General features: G+C 45.4%; 1 protein-coding gene across 2 annotated transcripts in view; it reads left to right on the forward strand.

Annotated features, from left to right (window-relative positions):
• The window catches only part of VPS53 (VPS53 subunit of GARP complex), a 100141-nt gene that overhangs the window by 10011 nt on the left and 68006 nt on the right, over positions 1 to 22124 (forward strand). Inside the window, exons 3-4 of one of the 2 annotated variants that reach the window (XM_060259294.1) lie at positions 961 to 1010; positions 2362 to 2428. In XM_060259294.1, the coding sequence (XP_060115277.1) occupies positions 961 to 1010; positions 2362 to 2428 (117 nt within the window). Of the gene's footprint in view, positions 1 to 960; positions 1011 to 2361; positions 2429 to 22124 lie in introns of those variants that run through there. The other variant, XM_060259293.1, reaches the window with a different exon arrangement.

Below are 22124 nucleotides of genomic sequence, written 5' to 3' on the forward strand. Positions count from 1 at the left end.
GTGTGTGTGTGTGTGTATTGGCCACTGTGTGACACAGAGTGTTGGACTGGATGGGCCATTGGCCTGATCCAACATGGCTTCTCTTCTGTTCTTATGTGACACAGTGTGTTGGACTGGATGGGCCATTGGCCTGATCCAGCATGGCTTCTCTGATGTTCTTATGTGACACAGAGTGTTGGACTGGATGGGCCATTGGCCTGATCCAACATGGCTTCTCTTATGTTCTTGTGTGACGCAGAGTGTTGGACTGGATGGGCCATTGGCCTGATCCAACATGGCTTCTCTTATGTTCTTGTGTGACACAGAGTGTTGGACTGGATGGGCCATTGTCCTGATCCAACATGGCTTCTCTTATGTTCTTAACATCAGATGTTTGAGAGCCGCGAGACATGAACTTCAGATGTTTGAGGGAAGGCAGGCAGGCAAATAGATGGGGAGGGAGAGGTGGGAAGAAAACATCTTTAACTTGGAATGTCTTCTCCAAGCTGGCTTGGCTTGGAGAAGAGAGAGATGCCTTCTCCAGCCAATGGGGCTGTGGCGGGGGGCTTCAAGAGCCGCACAATATGTGTGAAAGAGCCACGTCTGGCTCCTGAGCCACAGTTTGGCCACCCCTGTGCTAGGCAGAGGTGGTTTAGGGTTGGATTGCTTCCACCTGCTGGTTTAATTGTCTTCCCCCTCTCAGTATTTTCGCAAGGAAGCTTCGGAATCTGCAGCAGAGAAATCTTGACGGCCTGTCCAAACTACAATTCCCAGGATCCTTTTTTTTTAGGGGGGTGGTTTGATGCAGCACACTCGCAGTGCTTGAAAACCAAATCCGGCTTCATTTGGGGAGTGAGGATTAAACGAACAATCCTCTTCTTATTTTTAGGTGGGCACCGCAGAGGTTGCGGATTTGCCAAGCGCACCTTCCGATTTCGCTCGTGGGGTGAAACGATCACGTCTCCTTTTTTTATCTTGCAGTCTTTGGCAAACATCGACGACGTGGTGAATAAGATCAAGCTGAAAATAAGGCAAGTGGCTCAGGGCTTCTGCCCCCGTCAGGCTTCCTGCCGAACCATATTGCCGCTCCGCGTCACGTTGGACTCGATGGACCCCCCCCCCCCCCTCTGATGCAGAAGGGTCCCACTGGATCAGACTGGCGGCCCATCGAGTCCAGCGCTCTGTTTCCTGATACCCTGGAAGCCCCATAGAAAAACAACAACAGAGGCCCAAACCTCTCCTCGTTCACCCCAGCAACTTGTTTGGAGGTAGACTGCCCCCAGAGCTGGAGGTCCCAGGGAGCTGTCATGCCCGATGTTGTCTGCTGTAACTGGCAGCGGCTCTCTGTGGTTTTTCACAGCTTTGAGAGCTTTTGGGAACGAAACTGGAGAGGCTGTGGATTGAATTTGGGACTTTCTGGCAATGTAGGGGGTGTGCTCTCCTGCTGAGTAAGGTGTCTTTTCCCTGGACGGGTGGCATTTAGGCCCAGAATGCAAAGGGTGCCCACTGCATCATGCCAGCCTAGTCCGATGTTGGTATCTGTTATGAAGGCCAGAGCAAACTGGGATTATTCCCTTGATGCATGCTAGTAATTGCATTTTGTTGTTGTTGCTATTATTATTATTATTTACAACAAAGCAGTACATTAGAAATATATATAAAAATAAGATCATAAAAATATTATGCATTGTAGGTTTATACAATGAGAGCCAGTTTGGTGTCATGGTTAAGTGCACGGACTCTTATCTGGGAGAACCGGGTTTGATTCCCCCACTCCTCCGCTTGCAGCTGCTGGAATGGCCTTGGGTCAGCCATAGTTCTCGCAGGAGTTGTCATTGAAGGCAGCTGCTGTGAGAGCCCTCTCAGCCCCCACCCGCTTCGCAGGGTGTCTGTTGTGTGCGGGGGTGGGGTGGGGTGGGGAAGGTAAAGGAGATTGTGACCGCTCTGAGATTCAGAGTATAGGGCATGATACAAATCCAATATCATCATCTTCTATAAAAAGAAATGAAGAAGAATTCTCGTAGTTTTATATATCAGTTTAGGACTCTTATCTTATATCTAAAAGTAAATCGAGTGTTTAGAATATGGATTCTTTGGAACAATATCATGTTCAGCCATATATTTCAAAAGTGGATGCCACATTGCTATAACTTCGTTTTCATGTTGCTCGGCTAATGAGTTTGTGAGATTATAGGACAATTTATAGATAATGAAATGTTCCCAGATTTTGTCGTGCCTTTGGTCTAGTGTAGCAGGAATTGCATTCTTTCTAATCTGGGAACAGGAGTCTCATTTGGTGAGCGAAGTTTCTGAAACTTTCCCGGCCCTCAATGGGGGACTGTTGCTTCAAGTGGGGCTTTATTGTCTGCCCTTTCCTTGTAGGCGCTTGGATGATAACATCCGGACGGTGGTGAGAGGGCAGACCAATGTGGGACAAGATGGCCGGCAGGTACGTGTTTTCTCCTTTGTCAAAACTGAGGCTGGGGCAAGGAAGCAATTTTTAAAACTGCGTTAGTCTTTCGCTGATCCATCTCCGCTGGAAAACTGTCTACGCTTTGAAGGATGCAGGGATTATTTTTAACTGGCAAGAGATATTTTTTTTTTTTAATACTTCCAAAGTTTATTTCTATTTCACATTTAACAAAGATAAGATATGTATCCAAGATGTATCCAAACATCATACATAATTCTCATACATATACCTCCAATACATAAACTTCCTATTAAACGAGAAATCGTACAGACAAAAGTATCCTGATGTCTACACGTATGTATGTAACCTGTCTAAATCTTATCCTTATCCTTATTTTTCTAAAATGAGGTGAATGTAGACTCAAACTATAGTCCTTATTATTATACAAATCAACTTTAAATTATCTTACACCATTATATTACTAGTTATATAACTTTCATCTTTACTTTTCTGTAACCAGTTATAAAACTTTCTCCATTTTTCCACTGCGTCCTCTTTGGACATTCCTTTTAACATCTTAGATAGAATATCCATCTCCGCTGCTTGAAAAATTTTATCTATCACTTCCCCTAATTTTGGGCACTCTTTCTGCCTCCAATAAGTAGCATATACGATTCTCGCCGCCGTTAGAACATAAGTTGTCAGGTATTCGTCCTCTTGTGGAATTTCCTTCCTCACCATGGAGAGTAACATAATCTCCGGTTTAAACTGCCAATTTATATCAAGCATTAACTTCACCATCTCATAAATTTGCACCCAAAATCTTTTTGCCCATTTACACGTCCACCACATATGAAAAAATGAACCTGTTTTGATCCCACATTTCCAGCACTTTGGGGAGGAGTCTGAATTAATTTTATTTAATTGTATGGGAGTAATATGCCATCTATGATATAATTTAAAAAAATTTTCTCTGAAATTGATCGGCTTAACAATACTGTAATTCTTTTTCCAGAATGATGACCATGTTTCTAAATCTACATTCTTTGAGAAGTTTTTTGACCATTTCAGCATTACTTCCTTAACTACCTCGTCTTCCAAATTCATCTGCAACATGTAATTGTAGGTTTTTTTTATTGTTTTCTCAACGTTGTGTACTAAGATTTTATCAAAGTCAAAGTTAGCTCTGCTAAATCCAGTTAGTCTATCCTTGTTAAATTTAGCCACTGTCATAGTCATAATCCACCAATCTATTTTTAGACCTTTCCCCTCCAGTATCTCTTTTCCCTGAATCTTATCTTTTTCATCTAAAAGATCTTGGTATCTGACTACGTTAGAGTAATCCCATAGTTGTGGCTGAATTGAAGCTTCAATAGGTGACAACCATCTTGGTACTCTATTATATATCTTCTTTTTAAGTTTTATCCAAACATTATTAATTCCTTTACGAATCAGATGATTGGTGAAGTATTTTTGCGGTTTTTCAGCATACCATAGATTAAAATGCCAACCCTTCTGAAGGTCAAACCCTTCTAACGTTAATATTCTTTTGGATTCGAGTCTAATCCAGTCTCGTAACCAGCTCACTCCACATGCCAGGTGATAATTTCCCCAGTCAGGTAAACCTAACCCTCCGTTTTCCTTAACATCTGTTAGTATTTTCCATTTTATTCTCGGTTTTTTGTCTAGCCAAATATAAGCTCTAACCATTTGTTCCAGTTTTACAATGAAAGCTTTCTTAGAAGCAAAATTAACCATTTGAAATAAGAATAGGACCTTAGGTAAAACATACATCTTAACCACCGCTACTCTACCCATAAATGAAAGTTGCAGACTACGCCATTTCTTTAACTTAATTTCTAATTCTTTTAAAAGCGGTTCATAATTAAGCTCATATATCTTACTACATCTGTTACTCAGAATTATTCCTAAATATCTTACTTTTGTCTCCCTTTGAAAGCCTGTTCTTTCCTCTATCAAACGATTATCCGCGATTGAAATATTTTTGGTTATTATCTTTGATTTATTGTAATTTACTTTTAGTCCTGCCACTAACCCATATTGCTTTAACTCCTCCTGTATTTCTTCAATTGACTCTAGAGGATCTTGTACAATTAATACTATATCGTCAGCGTACGCGAGCACTTTATATATTTCCTCCCTTATCCGTAAACCTTTTATTTTGGGATTATTTCTTAAGGATTCCAATAGAACTTCTAGTGACAATACGAAAAGGAGTGGGGAAAGTGGACAGCCTTGTCTGGTGCCTTTCTTTAACTTGATTTCTTCGGTTAGTTGTCCATTCACGATTATTTTGGCTCTTTGATCTTTGTAAATAGCCTTGATATTCTCAATAAAATTTTCCCCGAAATCCATCATCTTTAGTTGACAAAATAAAAAATCCCAGTTTAAATTATCGAACGCCTTCTCTGCGTCTAAAAAGAATAGCGCCAGCTGTTTCTTTCCGCTAATCTCATAATATTCTAATACATTTAATATAGTTCTTAAATTATGGCTCATATGACGTTTAGGCAGAAATCCCGTTTGATCTGTATGAATTATTCTATTTAACACCTTCTTTAATCTGTTAGCCAGAATCGCTGAATAAATCTTATAATCTGTATTAAGTAGCGAGATTGGTCTGTAATCCCTTATCTCCTCTGATCCTTGTGTTGTTTTGGGAATAAGCACTATATTCGCTTGTCTCCATGAGTCCATTATCTCTGCTTTGGTCCAAACCTCCTCCAAGACATTTTTAAAGTGATTAATTAATATCTCTTTAAATACAATATAGTATTCCGGCGGAATTCCGTCTGGTCCCGCCGCTTTGCCTTTTTTCAGGTTATGCCACACCTCCTCAATTTCATACATTGCTATAGGCTTATTCAATCCTTCCTTCTGTTCTTGTGTTAATTTTGTCGTTAACTTGTTTGCCAAATAAGCTTCTTGTCTTGTTTCATCCAGTTTTTTTTCCTCATAGAGCTGTGTGTAAAAGTCCATTACTATTTTCTGCGTTCCTGATTGAGTATGCACATGATTCCCCGTTCTATCTCTCAATGTTCTAATTATTTTACTATTTTGTTCTTTCCTAATTTTGTACGCAAGCCATCTTCCTGGTTTATTAGCGTTTTCAAAGAAATTCTGTCTGGCAAAACGTATCTTTTTTTCCATTTCATCCAAAAAACATAGATGTATCTCGTGTTGGAGAATTTTTATTTCATTTTTTACTCCTTGTATCCCTGGATTTTCCTTCATTCGCTTTTCTCTGTCTTTAATTGTCTCCATCAGCCCGTTTAATTTCTTATTGTCTTCCCTTTTCTTCTGTGCGTTAAATTTTATAACTAAACCACGGAAAAAGGCCTTACTGGTTTCCCAGACCGTTCTGGCTGACATATCTTCTCGTGTGTTCCAATAAAAAAAATCTCTCATTTCCTCCTCTATATGTTTTACAAATTTCTTATTATTCATTAACCTAGGATTCATTCTCCAGTTCCATCTTTTTCTTTCCCCCTTAATATTTATTATAAGTGGGCTATGATCTGCCACTGTTCTGGGCTGTATTTCCACCCCTTCAACCTCTTTCATTAATGTAGCTGACGCCCAGCACATATCAATTCGTGACCATGAGGAATGTCTATTCGAGTAAAATGTGAAATCCTTCTTGTCTGGATTTAAAGTTCTCCATGTATCCACTAACACATATTCACTTGCTATTTGAAAAAATGTATCAGGGAGAGTTTTACATTTTGTACGTTTTTTTCCCTTCTTTTCTTTTTCAAATCTCTTATCTAATTTGGGGCAAGTCACCGCATTGAAGTCTCCTATTATACACATATTATCTGGCTTATGATTATCCACCATTCTCTGTAGTTCTTTATAAAAGTTCTCCTGTTTGTTATTAGGAGCATAAATATTGACAAGTAAAAATTTCATTTGTCCTTTAGAAACTAGTATTCCTTGAAATCTCGCGTCCACAGCTTCAAAAATCAACTCTGCCTTAATATCCTCTTTCACATATGTTACCAAACCTCTTTTTTTCCTATCTGTTTCTGAAGAAATTATTGCCTTGCCGATCTTCATATTGCAAATCAGAGCTTCGTCCTTTTTCTTTATGTGCGTTTCCTGAAGGCAGATAATATCCGCCTTCATTTTTTTCAGTTGAAGCGAAACTCTTTTCCTTTTCTGGGGTGAATTAAGTCCGTTAACATTTAATGATACTATTTTTAATTGAGAGAACATAGTTGTATTCACCATTCCTGTGCTTCTGCTGATTGTGTTCTTTTTTTTCTTTGTTGTCTAGTCTCTCTTGGTCCTAGGTCACTTCCCGAATAAAGTTCCCCTTCCTCTCGGGCGCTTACACCTCTTCCCAGGCGTTCTAGTTGTGTCGATTTGTTTTCCGAATCCCTAAATTCTCTACTTTCTGTTCCCTTCATTTGGTTTTTGAGAAATTCTTCCATTTTAAGAGTGGAATCTATCCTGTATCTTGTATTCATAATGTTAAAGAGTAGTCCCTCTGGATTCAACCATCTATATGTTATGCCTTTTTCTTGAAGGGTTGTCACTAGCTTTTTGTATTCTCTTCTTTTATTCCTTATCACCCAAGGAACCTCTCGGAAAATCTTTATCTTAGTATCTTTAATTATAATTGGGTGATCGCGAGCAATCATCCAAACCTTTTCTTTAATTCTTTTTCTCACAAATTTAATATGCGTTTCCCTAGGTAAATCGTTTTTTTTTTGCATAAAGCGAATTAACTCTATATACTTGATCCAGTTCCAACTCGACTTTTTGCTTATTCATATCTAGTATATCAGCTAACGCTTCTGCCACGTTATCAAAAAGACTCTCATTCCTTTCCTCCGGAATATTCATAAGTCTCAAAATATATTCTGCTTTCTCCATCTCTAGTATTGCCAACTTCCTATCTAACTCTGTCTGTTTCGTTTCCACCGCCTGAACCCTGGAGTCTATCACTTTCTGGTTATTTTCTATAGATTTCGTAACTTGAAGCAACTCCATAATTTCACTTTTAGTTTCTTTAGATTGTTTTTCTAATCCTGTCAATTTACCGTCTATTCCCTCTATCTGACCACTTATAGTTTTTTGTACTTGACCCAGTGCTTCCATAAAAGATTGTTGTAACTCCTTCAAAGCATCTTGGGATAATATATTCCCCACAGCTTTGGGCTGACCAGGTGAGAATTTAGTTTTAGGGAGTTGTGACATCTTATTAACTATTCACTTCGTCTCTATCAATTATAGGTTAGTAACAAGTAATAAATGAGCGAAGTAGCCGCACTACTGTTAACTACACTATTTCCTCACAAAAATAAAAATACATACGAAAGGAACTAGACCAAGTCAAATCACAACAATATAAATTAGGATAGGCTTACAGTCAGCCACAGGGTTCGCTAGATTCACTTTACATCTATTCTAACATAAATTGGTTCACATCACCATACATCCCCATTCTATTCATTAGTAACGAGTGTTAGCTCAAAATAGAACAAAAACAAAACAATAGACCAAATATAACAAAGTAAAACAAATATGGAAACAAGCAAGATAAAGAATATATTGTCAGTCCCTTTTACTTTTCCCTCCTTTCTCTCCTCTCTTCTTCTTTTCTTCTCTTCTTCTTATCTTCCCTTCTTCTTCTCTTATCTTCCCTTCTCCTTTTCTCTTGAAAGATTCCCTTCAGTGCTCTTCCATAATCCCGTGTAGCTTCCCTTGCTCTTTGTAATAATCATCAATAATCGTCAATCAACATCAGCCCCAAGTCTGATCTCTTTAAAGTCCAGCATCAAGTTCACCTTCTAACCACCAGCAGGGGTCGCTTTCCTTCCTTGTATCTCCTTTTGCCTTCCCTAGGGTTGCAACCTTCTCCTAACACCAGCTTCAGCCTCTTCTTTCACCCCCACGAAATGAGCGCTGTCTTAACAGAACTAAGGCGCTAATAGGGGCAGGCTCTTAAGCCGTAGAACAGTCACGGAGACCAAAATAAATAAACAGTCACGAATACCAAAACAAATAAACAGCGAATGTAGAAGCCTTCAGTAGCGGTCTCATCAAAATGACGTCGGAGAGCAACCTTTTAGGCGTCGGCGCTCCACTCTTGGGGCGTCGCCCCACCGTCCCGCTCTTCAACGCTTCACTTCTTATTTCAGATTTTTCCTATCCTCTCAGCGCCTCTCCCCACGCATTCATACAGTCATAACCAGTTCAGCAGGGGAAATTACCAGCTCAGGAGAACCACCAAAGCCTCTTTCCCTCCTACCCCAGCGTCTACATTCACCCGCTGTCCGGCAGGCTGGAGCTAAGTCGTCTTCAGACGTCGCTGGCTCGGGACGAAGGTAATGAAAGCAACCGCGCCGCGCCGTCGGTCGCCTCTCGGCACCTTTTGTGCATATACTCCTCTACTGGGCATATGCGGGCTTTTTAGCCCCCCTTTTCGCCTTTGTCCGGCTTTGTCTCCGAGAGCTCCTCAGAAACGCCGCCGCCTCGCTCCGCCAGGAACCGTGGATGCAGGGATTATTTTTAACTGGCAAGAGAGCTGCTAGCTCCCAAGTCGGCTGAGAGCTTTTGCAACATGTTGGGAGTCCTGAGTTCAAATGATGCCCTGGCCACAAGACTCCTTGCTGAGGCCACCCTTTCCGCCCATGGGCTTGCTGTGGGTAAGTCAGCTAGATGTGTAAGAGCCAGCTTGGTGTAGTGGTTCAGAGCAGTGGACTCTAGTCTGGAGAGCTGGGTTTGATTTCCCCACTCCTCCACATGCAGCCAGTTGGGTGACCTTGGGTCAGTCACAGTTTTCTCAGAGCTGCTGTTCTCTCAAAAGCAGTTCTCTCGGAGCTCTCTCAGCCCTGCCTACCTGTCTGTTGTGGGCAGAGGAGGGGAAGCAGATTGTAAGTGGCTCTAAGTCTTGAAGGGCGAGGTATAAATCCAGTCCCCCCCCCCAATGGTGTTAGTTGGCAGCAGCTGGTGGTCAGATCCACACTTTCCCTAAACACAGAGCGACAGAACACAGGCTACTACAGGGGTGACCAAACTTGCTTAACATGAGAGCCCCATAGAATAAAGTCAGATGTTTGAGAGCCGCAAGACACGAATGTCAGATGTTTGAGAGCAGAAAGGAAGGAAGAAAGATGGGCAAAGCAAAGCAAAGCAAATTTTATTTTTATATCCCGCCCTCCCCCACCAGAAGGCGGGCTCAGGGCGGAGGGAGGGAGAAGTGGAAAGAAAGCAACTTTAACTTTAAATACGTTCTCCAAGCTGCCAGCTGGCTTGGCTTGGAGAACTGATTTAAAGAGAGAAATGCCTTCTTGAAGTTGACCGACAGGGTGGTAGGGGGGGTCTTCGAGAGCCACACAATATGCGTGAAAGAGCCACGTGTGGCTCCCGAACCACAGTTTGGCCATCCCTGGGCTACTAGTACAGCATAGTGTTCAAGAGACAGACAGAAAAGCTTTAATGGGGAATGCTGCTTAAATTACACCTGGGAATCGGGGACGACTTCCTCATGCCCCTTTCTCCAAGGGGCTCTGGGTGGAACAAGGGGTTTCTCCTCCCCAGCCTGAGAGAGTGACTGACCCAAGCCTATTCTGTGAGCTTTGTGACAGAGCAGGGATTCAAACTCAGGTCTCCCTGCTCTCTGACTGCCCCACCACACCCCATCCCAGCTGATGCAGCGCTGTGGCTCTGTAACGCTGAACCCAGGGATGCAAGCTCAGCTTGCTGTTGAACCGAGCTCTCTTAAGCCAGACCAGATGCCCTTTGAAGGAAGTTGACTCCCTTCTGCTTTCCGAAACAAAGTAAGCTGGGAACACAGGATAATACCCTGTAGAACAGGGACACTGAACTCATTTTTTATGAGGGCTGGATCTGACATAAATGAGGGCTTGTTGGGCCGAGCCATTTGTGTCATAAAATGTAACACCAGGAAGCAGAGATGCAAACTTTATAAAGGACATGGAGGTTTCTTTCTTTCTTTCTTTCTTTCTTTCTTTCTTTCTTTCTTTCTTTCTTTCTTTCTTTCTTTCTTTCTTTCTTTCTTTCTTTCTTTCTTTCTTTCTTTCTTTCTTTCTTTCTTTCCTTCCCCCCTTCCTTCCTTCCCCCCTTCCTTCCTTCCCCCCTTTCCTTCCTTCCTTCCTTCCTTCCTTCCTTCCTTCCTTCCTTCCTTCCTTCCTTCCTTCCTTCCTTCCTTCCTTCCTTCCTTCCTTCTTTCCTTCCTTAAAAAAGGTCTTTTCTTTGTATCTGTCTTGTGGGATCCAGGGAACTGAGCAAAGAAAGCTCTGGCTCTTTTTTTCCTTCCCCAGAGAACAAGGAGGGGGAGGAGCCTCAGCCAATAGAAGGAAGAGAGGCTTGGCTCAGTAGCTCTGCTGTGAGATTGAGAGAGCCTGGCAAAGCAAGCTCTCCCTTTTCCTCCCCAAGGGAGGACTCTAAGCTTGAAGGCCTGATAGGAGCCCTCCTGGGGCCTGATCTGGCCCCCAGACCGCATGTTTGACACCTCTGCTTGTAGAAGGTTTTGGGTAGGGGTGTGTGTGTGTGTGTGGGGGGGTTGGGTAGGGGTTTATGTTTTGCACACAGCCTGAACGATCAGCTCTCCGCATCCATAGCAGCTTTGTTGAAACGGCAGCAGCGGCATTTGGAAGGAGAAAGCCAGCAAAAATGCCAAGAATGTTCCACCTTCAGTAGGTCAGAGTGTGGGAGGTCGGAGCTGGTCACCCTGCGGTGGAAGTTCTGCCTTCTCTCTCTCTCTCTCTCTCTTTCCCGCCTCCAGGCCAGACAGAAAGGAAACCTTGCAAATGATCGCTATTCCTTTCTTTTCCTCATCTGCTCTTTCCGAGGGGGAGGGGAGAGACCAGATTGTCTGCCTGAGATAAGAGCCTCATGAACAGCGAATTGTAGGGCTGAGCCCACCCCCACCCCGCACCGTCTGGCATAGTCGGGCCAGCCGCTCCCCCCCCCCACACACACACACAAACACACCTTTTGGCCACTAGTATGTGGCCTTATTTCAATGAAACAACAATGGCTTAGAAATCTTTTCTAGGAAAAATTGAATGCTGTTTTTTTTTTTTTTTTTTGCCACTCCAGAAGCCAAAAGGGATGCCTGAAAATGCCACTTGTGGGTCACGTATTCTGATAATTTTGTGCCTCTGCAAATACTGGCATGCTTTAAGAACATAAGAGAAGCCATGTTGGATCAGGCCAATGGCCCATCCAGTCCACACTCTGTGTCACACAGTGGCCAAAATACACACACACACACACACACACACACACACACACACTGTGGCTAATAGCCACTGATGGACCTCTGCTCCATATTTTTATCCAATCCCCTCTTGAAGCTGGCAGTGCTTGTAGCTGCCACCACCTCCTGTGGCAGTGAATTCCACATGTTAATCACCCTTTGGGTGAAGAAGTACTTCCTTTTATCAGTTCTAACCCGATGGCTCAGCAATTTCATCGAATGCCCACGAGTTCTCATATTGTGAGAAAGGCAGAAAAGTACTTCTTTCTCTGCTTTCTCCATCCCATGCAAAAAATCTTGTAAACCTCTATCATGTCACCCCGCAGTCGACGTTTCTCCAAGCTAAAGAGCCTCAGTGAAAGGGAGCTCACCATCTCCCCGGGCAGCCGATTCCATTGCCGAACTTCACTTGCCGTAGCAAAAGTTCTTCCTAATATCCAGCTGGTACCTGCCCATCTTCCATTTAAACCCATTACGACAAGTGCTTGTCCCTTCTGCCGACGGGAACGGCTGCCTGCCCTCCACTTCATGACAGCCCTTCGGATGCTTCAAGAAAGCGATCGTGCCCCACCTAAGGACCTTTACACGAAAGGTGCCAGAGACTGAACCCAGGGCCTTCTGCGTATGCTTGCAGCCGCCGCCACCTCCTGTGGCAGTGAATTCCACGTGTTAATCACCCTTTGGGGGAAGTAGGACTTCCTTTTACCCGTTCTAACCTGACTGCTCAGCAATTTCATGGAATGCCCACGAGTTCTTGTCTTGTGAGAAAGGGAGAAAAGGACTTCTCTCTCTACCGTCTCTATCCCATGCACAGTCTTGTAAACCTCTATCATGTCACCCCGCGGTCAACGTTTCTCCAAGCTAAAGAGCCCAAGAGACGCACGCATCCGGGTGGGCGGGTGGGATGTCCCTCTACAGCTGTTGCGGCCCAAAGAGGAACGACATCAGAAAGCTGCCAAAAGACCTCAGGGACAGGGGAGGAGGGGTGCTCAGACCACATCTGTTTGCCAGCTGCGGGGGAGACGTTATTAAGTAGTCGTTTTTGGATGGTCCCCACAGAGCAGAAAAATAGGGACGGAAATCATTTCAAAGAGGCTCCAAGAGTCTGTTTCGGGCTTCGGAGGAAAGCCGTGGGAGAGAAGAGAGGGGCAGAGAGAAGAGGGAGCCGCCTCACCAGCTCTGCCAGATGTGGAGCATTCCGCAATCTCAGCGGCATCCCCGTGCCAAGGGTGAAAAACCCTAAAGCAGGAGGAGGGGGGGAAGGTGGGTAGGAGAACATCTGCAGCGTGAGCTCTCTCCAGACGTCGGAGCGGGCCAGCGGGCAGCGGGGATCCACTTTCTAGGTCTCTGCCAAGGCCCTCAAATAGCCAATGTCTGACTGAGTCGAGGGGGGGGGGTGCGACACTCATGTTCCACCCCGCTCAGGAATGTTCCATCGCCACACCCTCCTCTTCCATAAGGGGGCCATTAACAACGCATATATAATTTTTTAAAAAGCACCGTCTGCTAATGCTACATAAGGGACAAAACCAGGTTCTCTTAAAAAAAAGTGCATCATAAAGCGAGGAAGCCAAAATCAGTCGGGACTCTACATGCTCATAGTAAACTGCAAGAGCGGATGGAGGCCCTCAAGATAATGGTGATTCAACAATAAATTGTCATTGCGTTCAATTGACATTTAAGGGAGAGCTCTTTTTGCAGCATTCTTCTTCATCTCAAATAGCGCTTTATGTGCCGTGAGCCTTATAGATCTTTATAGTGATCATGAATCTGTTTTACTGATGGCCAATATGGTTACCCTCTGAAACTCAAATCATCTTAGAATCATAAAATCACAAGAGTTTGTAAGGGACCTCCAGGGTCATCTAGTCCAACCCCCTGCACAATGCAGGGAACTCACAAACGCCTCCCCCTCAATCCACAGGATCTGCATTGCTGTCAATGTTTCAATGTTTCAAAACCTCTGAGGAAGGAAAGCCCACCACCTCCCAAGGAGGAAGCCTGTCCCACTGAGGAACTGCTCTAACCGTCAGGAAGTTCTTCCTCATGTTGAGCCAGAAACTCTGTTTCAACCCATTGGTTCTGGTCCTACCTTCTGGGGCCACAGAAAACTATTCCGCACCATCCTCTATAATGACAGCTAAGAGAGGGGACTGGATAAAAATATGGAGCAGAGGTTCATCAGTGGCTATTAGCCACAGTATGTGTGTATATATATATATATATATATATATATATATATATATATATATATGTGTGTGTGTGTGTGTGTGTGTGTGTGTGTGTATAACACATAGATATTGGCCACTGTGTGACACAGAGTGTTGGACTGGATGGGCCATTGGCCTGATCCAACATGGCTTCTCTTATGTTCTTATGGAAGTCTTTAAGCAGCTGTTGCAAAAACACTGGTCAGAGATGCTCCTAGCCGAGCAGGGGGTCGGACTAGAGCAGGGGTGTCAAACATGCGGCCTGGGGGCTGAATTGGGCCCTCAGAGGGTTCCTCTCAAGCCCCCGGGCAATTGGCTGTCCTCTGCTTCCTTCTCCCTCTCTCTTGCTTCCTTCTGCATCACAGCTTGCTTTGCCAGGCTTGCTCAGTCATATTGGAGCGACAGAGCAAAGCCTCTGTTTTCTCCATTGGCTGAGGCTCCTCCCTTGGGGAGGAAGGGGGGGAGGGAGAGCTTGCTTTGCCAGGCTCTCTCAGTCGCACAGCAGAGCTACTGAGCAAACCTCTCTTTCTTCTCTTGGCTGAATTCTCCTCTCCTCCTGGTCCTCCCGGGAAGGAAGGAAAGAGCCAGAACTTCCTTTGCCAGTTCCCTGGGTCCCATTGTAGAAATACAAAGAAAGCACCTTTGAGTGCTAATGTTTTAAGCATGTCATTTTAAGTTAAAATTAGTCGTTTATCTGTGTCCTTTATAAACTTTATATCTCTGCTACCTAATCTTAAATAGGTACACGTACGGCCCGGCCCAACGTGGCTCGGCCTTGGCCCAGCAAGGCCTCATTTACGTCAAATCCAGCCCTCGTAACAAATGAATTCGACACCCCTGGATGGCTCCTTCCACCTCTAATTCAAAGATGCCCATCTTTGCTGGTGCCCTTGGTCAGGGTAGATGATGCTGGGGTGGATGGAGGGGTGAATCTCTACAGGGCGGCTTCATGCGATTGACTGTGTGGCTTTTTATTAGAACCTCCTTGGTCAGAGGCAGCGGCAGCTCTGGGATCCGCTATAATAAAAGGAGCCCTCTTTGGCCGTTGGCTCAGCCGTCCGCTTTCCTGGGTCCCCACACATTTTTGGGGCACAGAAATGGGTTGGGAAGGCTGCCTCCTTTTCGTCGTCGCCTGGAGGGGATTGTGGTTCTCCCAGGGCGACCGGGCAGGGGGCTTGGCACACACGCGATGGAGAATTCTGAAGCCCCCATGAAACAAGTCCGGACATCCCTTTCCCCCTCCTCTCTGCTTTCGTCGATCGAGAATAAGAAACAGCTGCCAAGCTAAATTTTAACTGGAAATTTGGATTTTTGTTTCAAAATAATTATTCAGTCGCTCCTTCCATCCAGCAAAGGGGGCTGTGCTGGCTTCTCTTTCTCCCAGGCTTTGAGCACAATAAGCCCTTTCAATCGAAAACAGGCTTACGGAAGGAGGCAGAGGCCTTGCCAAGAGGCAGCACTGAGAGGCGTTTGTTCTCCAGGACATTGTGTTTTAATGCACATTTGCAACTGCAGGGAAAGTCTGAACATACGAACATACGAAGCTGCCTTCTACTGAATCAGACCCTTGAACCATCAAAGTCAGTATTGTCGACTCAGACTGGCAGCAGCTCTCCAGGGTCTCAAGCTGAGGTTTTTCACATCTATTTGCCTGGACCCTTTAGAGTTGGAGATGCAGGGGATTGAACCTGGGGCCTTCTGCTTACCAAGCAGATGCTCTACCACTGAGCCACCATCCCTCCCACAAATGAAGCTGCCTTCTACTGAATCAAACCCTCAGTCCATCAAAATCAGTATTGTCTACTCAGACTGGCAGCGGCTCTCCAGGGTCTCAAGCTGAGGTTTTTTATGCTTACTTGCCTGGACCTTTTTTAGTTGGAGATGCCGGGGATTGAACCTGGGACCTTCTGCTTACCAAGCAGATGCTCTACCACTGAGCCACCATCCCTCCCTTCTGTTCTGAAGGCCCAAGCCGGCCTGAACCTGGGCTTTGTTGTTGGCAGAGACCGAACTTTTGAGATACAAGAAATGTATGATGTTAGGGTGTTTCCTTGGGTTGCAGAGGTTTGGGGCTGGACTTAAAGGAAACTTCAAAGGTGGGAGATGTGCCAGCAGTGCAAAAGTGTGGAGAAAAGGGGTGGAGGACCAGCACTGTGTTCCACAAAAGGCTAGGCTTTATATCATTATTTATATCAACAGAAGTCTTGTGTCCAGATCACATGAAGTGCTGGTAGTGCTTTACTCTGCTCTGGTAAGACCTCACCTGTAGTCTTGTGTTCAGTTTTGGGCACCACATTTTAAGAATAGGCAAGCTGGAATGGGTCTAGAGGAGGGTGACGAAGATGGTGAGGGGTCTGGAGACCAAGTCTTATGAAGAAGGGTTGAAGGAGCTGGGGATGTTTAGCCTGGAGAGGAGGCGGCTGAGAGGTGATATGATTGCCGTCTTCGAGGACTTGAAGGGCTGTCATCTGGAGGATGATGTGGAATAGTTTTCCGTGGCCCCAGAAGAGGTAGGACCAGAACCAATGGGTTGAAACAGAATTTCTGGCTCACCATCAGGAAGAATTTCCTGACCGTTAGAGCGATTCCTCAGTAGAACAGGCTTCCTCGGGAGGTGGGCTCTCCTTCCCTGGAGGTTTTTAAACAGAGGCTAGATGGCCATCTGACAGCAATGAGGATCATGTGAATTTTGAGGGAGGTATTTGTGAGTTTCCTGCATTGTGCGGGGAGTTGGACTAGATGACCCTGGAGGTCCCCTCCAATTATATGATTCCATGATTATTTATACAATGCAATTTATAAGAATACGGAACATGACTGCCCCACACAGAGTGTTCCTTCTTCAGAGGTGTCAAATATGCTGCCCGGGGGCCAAATCAGGCCCCTGGAGGGCTCCCATCAGGCCCTGCCTGCTTCCTTCTCTCTCTCTCTCTCACTTGCTTCCTTCTACATCACAGCTTGTTTTGCCAGGCTTGCTCAATCATACAGGAGCTACAGACCAAACCTCCATTTTCTCCACTGGCTGAGGCGCTCTTCCCTTGGAGGGGAGGGAGAGCTTGCTTCAAAGGAAGCCCTGTCTCTTTCCTTCCTTCCCTAGGGGACCAAGAGGCGGAGGAGCCTCAGCCAATAGAAGGGAGAGAGACTTGGCTCAGTAGCTGTGCTGTGCAACCGAGAGCCTGGATTGCTAGGGAGAGACACAAAGAAGACGGACAAGCGCTAATGTTTAAGTTTTAAAAAAATCTTTGTGTTTGTCTGTGTCCTTTATAATGCTTATATCTCTACTACCTGGCATTACATTTTATGACACACATGGCCTGGCCTGACAAGGCCTCATTTATGTCAGATCCGGCCCTCATAGCAAATGAGTTCAAGACCCCGGTGGGTCCCTACGTGTTAATGGCTAATCAGAATGTTATTTTTCAGCCTAGCCTGGCTTGGGAGTGGACTCTCCGAAACAGCAAAGCGAATCTGTCTCATCTCTAGCCGGCTGCGTCTCTGAAGAGTGCAGTCTTGCTCTGCGGTGGGGGTCTCCTAATATCTCCAAAAAATGCTGAGGTACTGCTGACGGCTCTGGTGTGGAGGCAGCAGACTGAAAGCAGAAGGTCCCAGGTTCAATCCCCGGCATCTCCAACTCAAAAGGTTCCAAGCAAGTAGGCGTGAAAAACCTCAGCTTGAGACCCTGGAGAGCCGCTGCCAGTCTGAGTAGACAATACTGCCTTTGATGGACCCAGGGTCTGATTCAGTAGAAGGCAGCTTCATATGTTCATATATGAAAGCTTGTGGGCCAGTCCCTGCTTCGAAGGTGTTCTTATACCCCTTGCCCTGAGTTTTTAGAGTGCCTGAGGGCCTGTGGTGCTCCCCTCTGCCATCCGTGGGGTGAAGACGCCACTTTTTGGACACTGCAGCTTCTTGTATTGATGTGACTGTGAGCGCAACCCCACATGGGTGATAGGGGTTTATAGAATCATGCATGGGATAAGAACATAAGAGAAGCCATGTTGGATCAGGCCAATGGCCCATCCAGTCCAACACTCTGTATCACACAGTGGCCAAAAATTTTTATACACACACACACACTGTGGCTAATAGCCACTGATGGACCTCTGCTCCATATTTTTATCTAACCCTCTCTTGAAGCTGGCTATGCTTGTAGCCGCCACCACCTCCTGTGGTAGTGAATTCCACATGTTAATCACCCTTTGGGTGAAGAAGTACCTCCTTTTATCCGTTCTAACCCGACTGCTCAGCAATTTCATCGAATGCCCACAAGTTCTTTTATTGTGCGAAAGGGGGAAAAGTACTTCTTTCTCTACCTTCTCCATCCCATGCATAATCTTGTAAACCTCTATCATGTCACCCCGTAGTCGACGTTTCTCCAAGCTAAAGAGCCTCAAGCGTTTTAACCTTTCTTTATAGGGAAAGTGTTCCAAACCTTTAATCATTCTAGTTGCCCTTTTCTGCACTTTTTCCAATGCTATAATATCCTTTTTGAGGTGCGGTGACCAGAATTGCACACAGTATTCCAAAGGAGACCGCACCATTGATTTATACAGGGGCATTATGATACTGGCTGATTTGTTTTCAATTCCCTTCCTAATAATTCCCAGCATGGCGTTGGCCTTTTTTATTGCAATCCCACACTGTCTTGACATTTTCAGTGAGTTATCTACCACGACCCCAAGATCTCTCTCTTGATCAGTCTCTGCCAGTTCACACCCCATCAACTTGTATTTATAGCTAGGATTCTTGGCCCCAATGTGCATTACTTTGCACTTGTCCACATTGAACCTCATCTGCCACGTTGACGTCCACTCACCCAGCCTCAACAGATCCCTTTGGAGTTCCTCACAATCCTCTCTGGTTCTTACCACCCTGAACAATTTAGTGTCATTTGCAAACTTGGCCACTTCACTGCCTACTCTCAACTCCAAATCATTTATGAACAAGTTGAAGAGCATGGGACCCATTACTGAGCCCTGCAGCACTCCACTGCTTACCGACCTCCACTGCGAAGACTGACCATTTATACTCACTCTCTGCTTCCTATTAATTAGCCAGTTTTTGATCCACAAGAGGACCTGTCCTTTTACTCCATGACTCTTGAGCTTACTAAGGAACCTTTGATGAGGAACTTTATCAAAAGCTTTCTGGAAGTCAAGGTAAACGATATCTATCGGGTCTCCTTTGTCCACATGTTTGTTCACCCCCTCAAAGAAATGTAACAGGTTAGTGAGGCAAGATCTTCCCTTACAGAACCCATGCTGAGACTTCCTCAATAACTCGTGTTCATCAATGTGCCTACTCATTCTGTCCTTGATAATGGTTTCTACCAACTTTCCCGGTATTGAAGTCAGACTGACTGGCCTGTAGTTACCTGGATCTCCTCTGGAACCCTTTTTAAAGATGGGGGTGACATTTGCTACCTTCCAGTTCTCAGGAACGGAGGCAGATTTCAATGAAAGAGTACATATTTTTGTCAAAAGATCCACAAGTTCAACTTTGAGTTCTTTCAGAATTCTTGGATGTATGCCATCCGGACCTGGTGACTTTTTAGTTTTAAATTCGTCTATCAGTTGTAGGACCTCCTTTCTTGTCACCTCAATCTGACTCAGGTCTTTCAACACCTCTTCCAATATAAGTGGTTCTGGAGCAGGCAAACACTTCTCATCTTCCACAGTGAAGACGGAGGCAAAAAATGCATTCAGCTTCTCAGCCATTTCCCTATCTTCCTTCAGTAATCCTTTGACCCCTTGGTCATCCAAGGGCCCCACTGCCTCCCTGGCTGGTTTCCTGCTTCTAATATATTTGAAGAAATTTTTATTGTTGGTCTTTATGTTTTTTGCAATATGCTCCTCATAGTCCCTTTTTGCCTGCCTGATCACAGTCTGGCATTTGATTTGCCACTGCCTGTGTTCCCTTTTATTAATGAGAGAAGATGAAGTATTTTTCTCCCTTTCTCACAATACAAGAATTAGTGGGCACTCAATGAAAGCAGTGAGCAGGAGGCTAAGAACAGATAAAAGGAAGTACTTCTTCACCCAAAGAGCGATTAACATGTGGGATTCACTGCCACAGGTAGTGGTGGCAGCTACAAGCATAGACAGCTTCAAGAGGGGATTGGGTAGAGCGGAGGTCCGTCTGTGGCTGTTAGCCACAAGGTATAGATAGAACTCTCTGTCTGGGCCAGTGATGCTCTGTATTCTTGATGCTTGGCAGCAGAACAGTGGAACGGCTTCTAGTTTGCTGGCCCCACTGGTGACCTGATGGCACCTAGGTTTTGGTCACTGTGTGACACGGAGTGTTGGGCTGGATGGGCCATTGGCCTGATCCAACATGGCTTGTCTTGTGTTCTTATGTCTGGGGCAGCGATGCTCTGTGCGGGAGGCAACAGTGGGAGGGTTTTTGGAGTTCTGGCCTTGCTGGTGAACCTCCTGCTGACACCTGGGCTTTGGCCACTGTGTGACAGAGTGTTGGGCTGGATGGGCCATTGACTTGCCTCAACATGGCTTCTCTTATGTTCTTATGGGGCAGGAGGGCAAAGAAGCTGCTTAAATATGAACCCCCCTCAACTTTCAGCTCCTCTTGCATCTGTACAATGTGATCAGGACCCTTCATGCCCTTGGGGAGGGATGGTGGCTCAGTGGTAGAGCATCTGCTTGGTAAGCAGAAGGTCCCAGGTTCAATCCCTGGCATCTCCCAACTAAAAAGGGTCCAGGCAAATAGGTGTGGAAAAACCTCAGCTTGAGACCCTGGAGAGCCACTGCCAGTCTGAGTGGACAATACTGACTTTGATGGACCGAGGGTCTGATTCAGTATAAGGTAGCTTCATATGTACACTTTTTCCTAAGCTCTGAGTTCCTACTCTCCGTTCGGTTTGCTTGTAAACCCGGCAAGCAAAAGGCAGTGTGTGTGACAGTCAAACTGAAGGAATTGCGGCGGGCGACTCTACTTGGCGGGGAGGCTGAGGATCTACTGGGCCTTTCCAAGGCTTGACATATGCAACAGCTTTGCTTTGGCTATTTTCGGCTTGAGTAACCGTCGAGTGAAAAATAGCAGCTGCCGCAGTGGGCTGGATAAATTGAAGACAGGCATTCTGGGCCCAATGAATTGTGGAGGGGGGGGGGAGAGGCCTCTGGAACAGAACATATATAATTTTTGTTTTGTTTGAAGGGGTTGGCGATTGCTGCCAAGGCCTTCTCCCTAGCGCGAGAGGATGAATTTTAGCAGAAAAGAAAGGAATCGCCACTAATCTGTAATGCGGGGTTTGAGTGATTCCTCTTTATTTTCACTGGCCGCGGGAAGCGAAGTCCCCCGTCGATAGAGGCAGCTCCCGTTTCTGCTGATATCTGACCCTGCGGTCCCACGCACCGCAGGAGGGTGTCGGAATTGCACCAGGAGGTCTGGGTTCAGATTCCCCCACTCGGTCGTGGAACCTGGGCCAGATGGCTCTCTTCCCCTCCCAGTCGAGCTAGTGCTGAAAGACTACATTCACTGGGGCCGAATAATGAAAACAAATATCGTTCCGCATGGCGGCTTTGGTTTGCCATGGATCCAGAATCTCACCTCTGTCATAAACTCACTCAGTAGCTTCAGACAAACCTCTGGCACAGTTCAGACATTCCACAAAACCAGGCTTTGGTTAAAAACCGTCTGTGGTTTTGTGTGATGGCTTGAAGGCGGGGTGTCCTTAGCTATAACAATGCAAGTTCTGAACGGTGTTCCCTCTAAGCTGAGTTAGTGTGAGATAGCTCATAGTTTTTTAGCCTCCGACTCACACGTTTTTGTCTTAGCTCAGGAAGGCTGGCCCCAGAGCAGCGTTGCCTCTAAGCTGTGTGAGCTAGCCCACGAGGGCGTTTTTTAGCCTGCATCTCACACGTTTTTGTCTTAGCTCAGGAAGGCGGGCCCCAGAGCAAAGTAATTTATGCAGTAGCCAGATCTCTTGCTCAAAACTTTACGCCAGCAGCTCACAAAGTAGAATCTTTGTTCATAAGACTCCACAGCTTAGAGGGAATGTTGCCTCAGAGCGAACTGCTTTACGCAGTCGCCCGAATCGCTCGCTCGCAGCTTTCACGCCGGTAGTTCACAAAGAAGAATTTTTGCTCACAAGATTCCGCAGCTTAGAGGGGGCATTGGTTCTGAAGTGGGCTTATTAAGGCTGGGGTTTTTGCGTGAGATGAAGTGGAATCCTGGCTCAGTCCCAACTTGTTTCTGGTGTCTTCTTTTCCATGGCATGGCTGAGATCTCAGTGGCCTTCAGGGAGCCTACT

Source organism: Heteronotia binoei, chromosome 18 (assembly GCF_032191835.1).
Source record: "Heteronotia binoei isolate CCM8104 ecotype False Entrance Well chromosome 18, APGP_CSIRO_Hbin_v1, whole genome shotgun sequence".
In the NCBI taxonomy this organism is placed as follows: domain Eukaryota; kingdom Metazoa; phylum Chordata; class Lepidosauria; order Squamata; family Gekkonidae; genus Heteronotia; species Heteronotia binoei.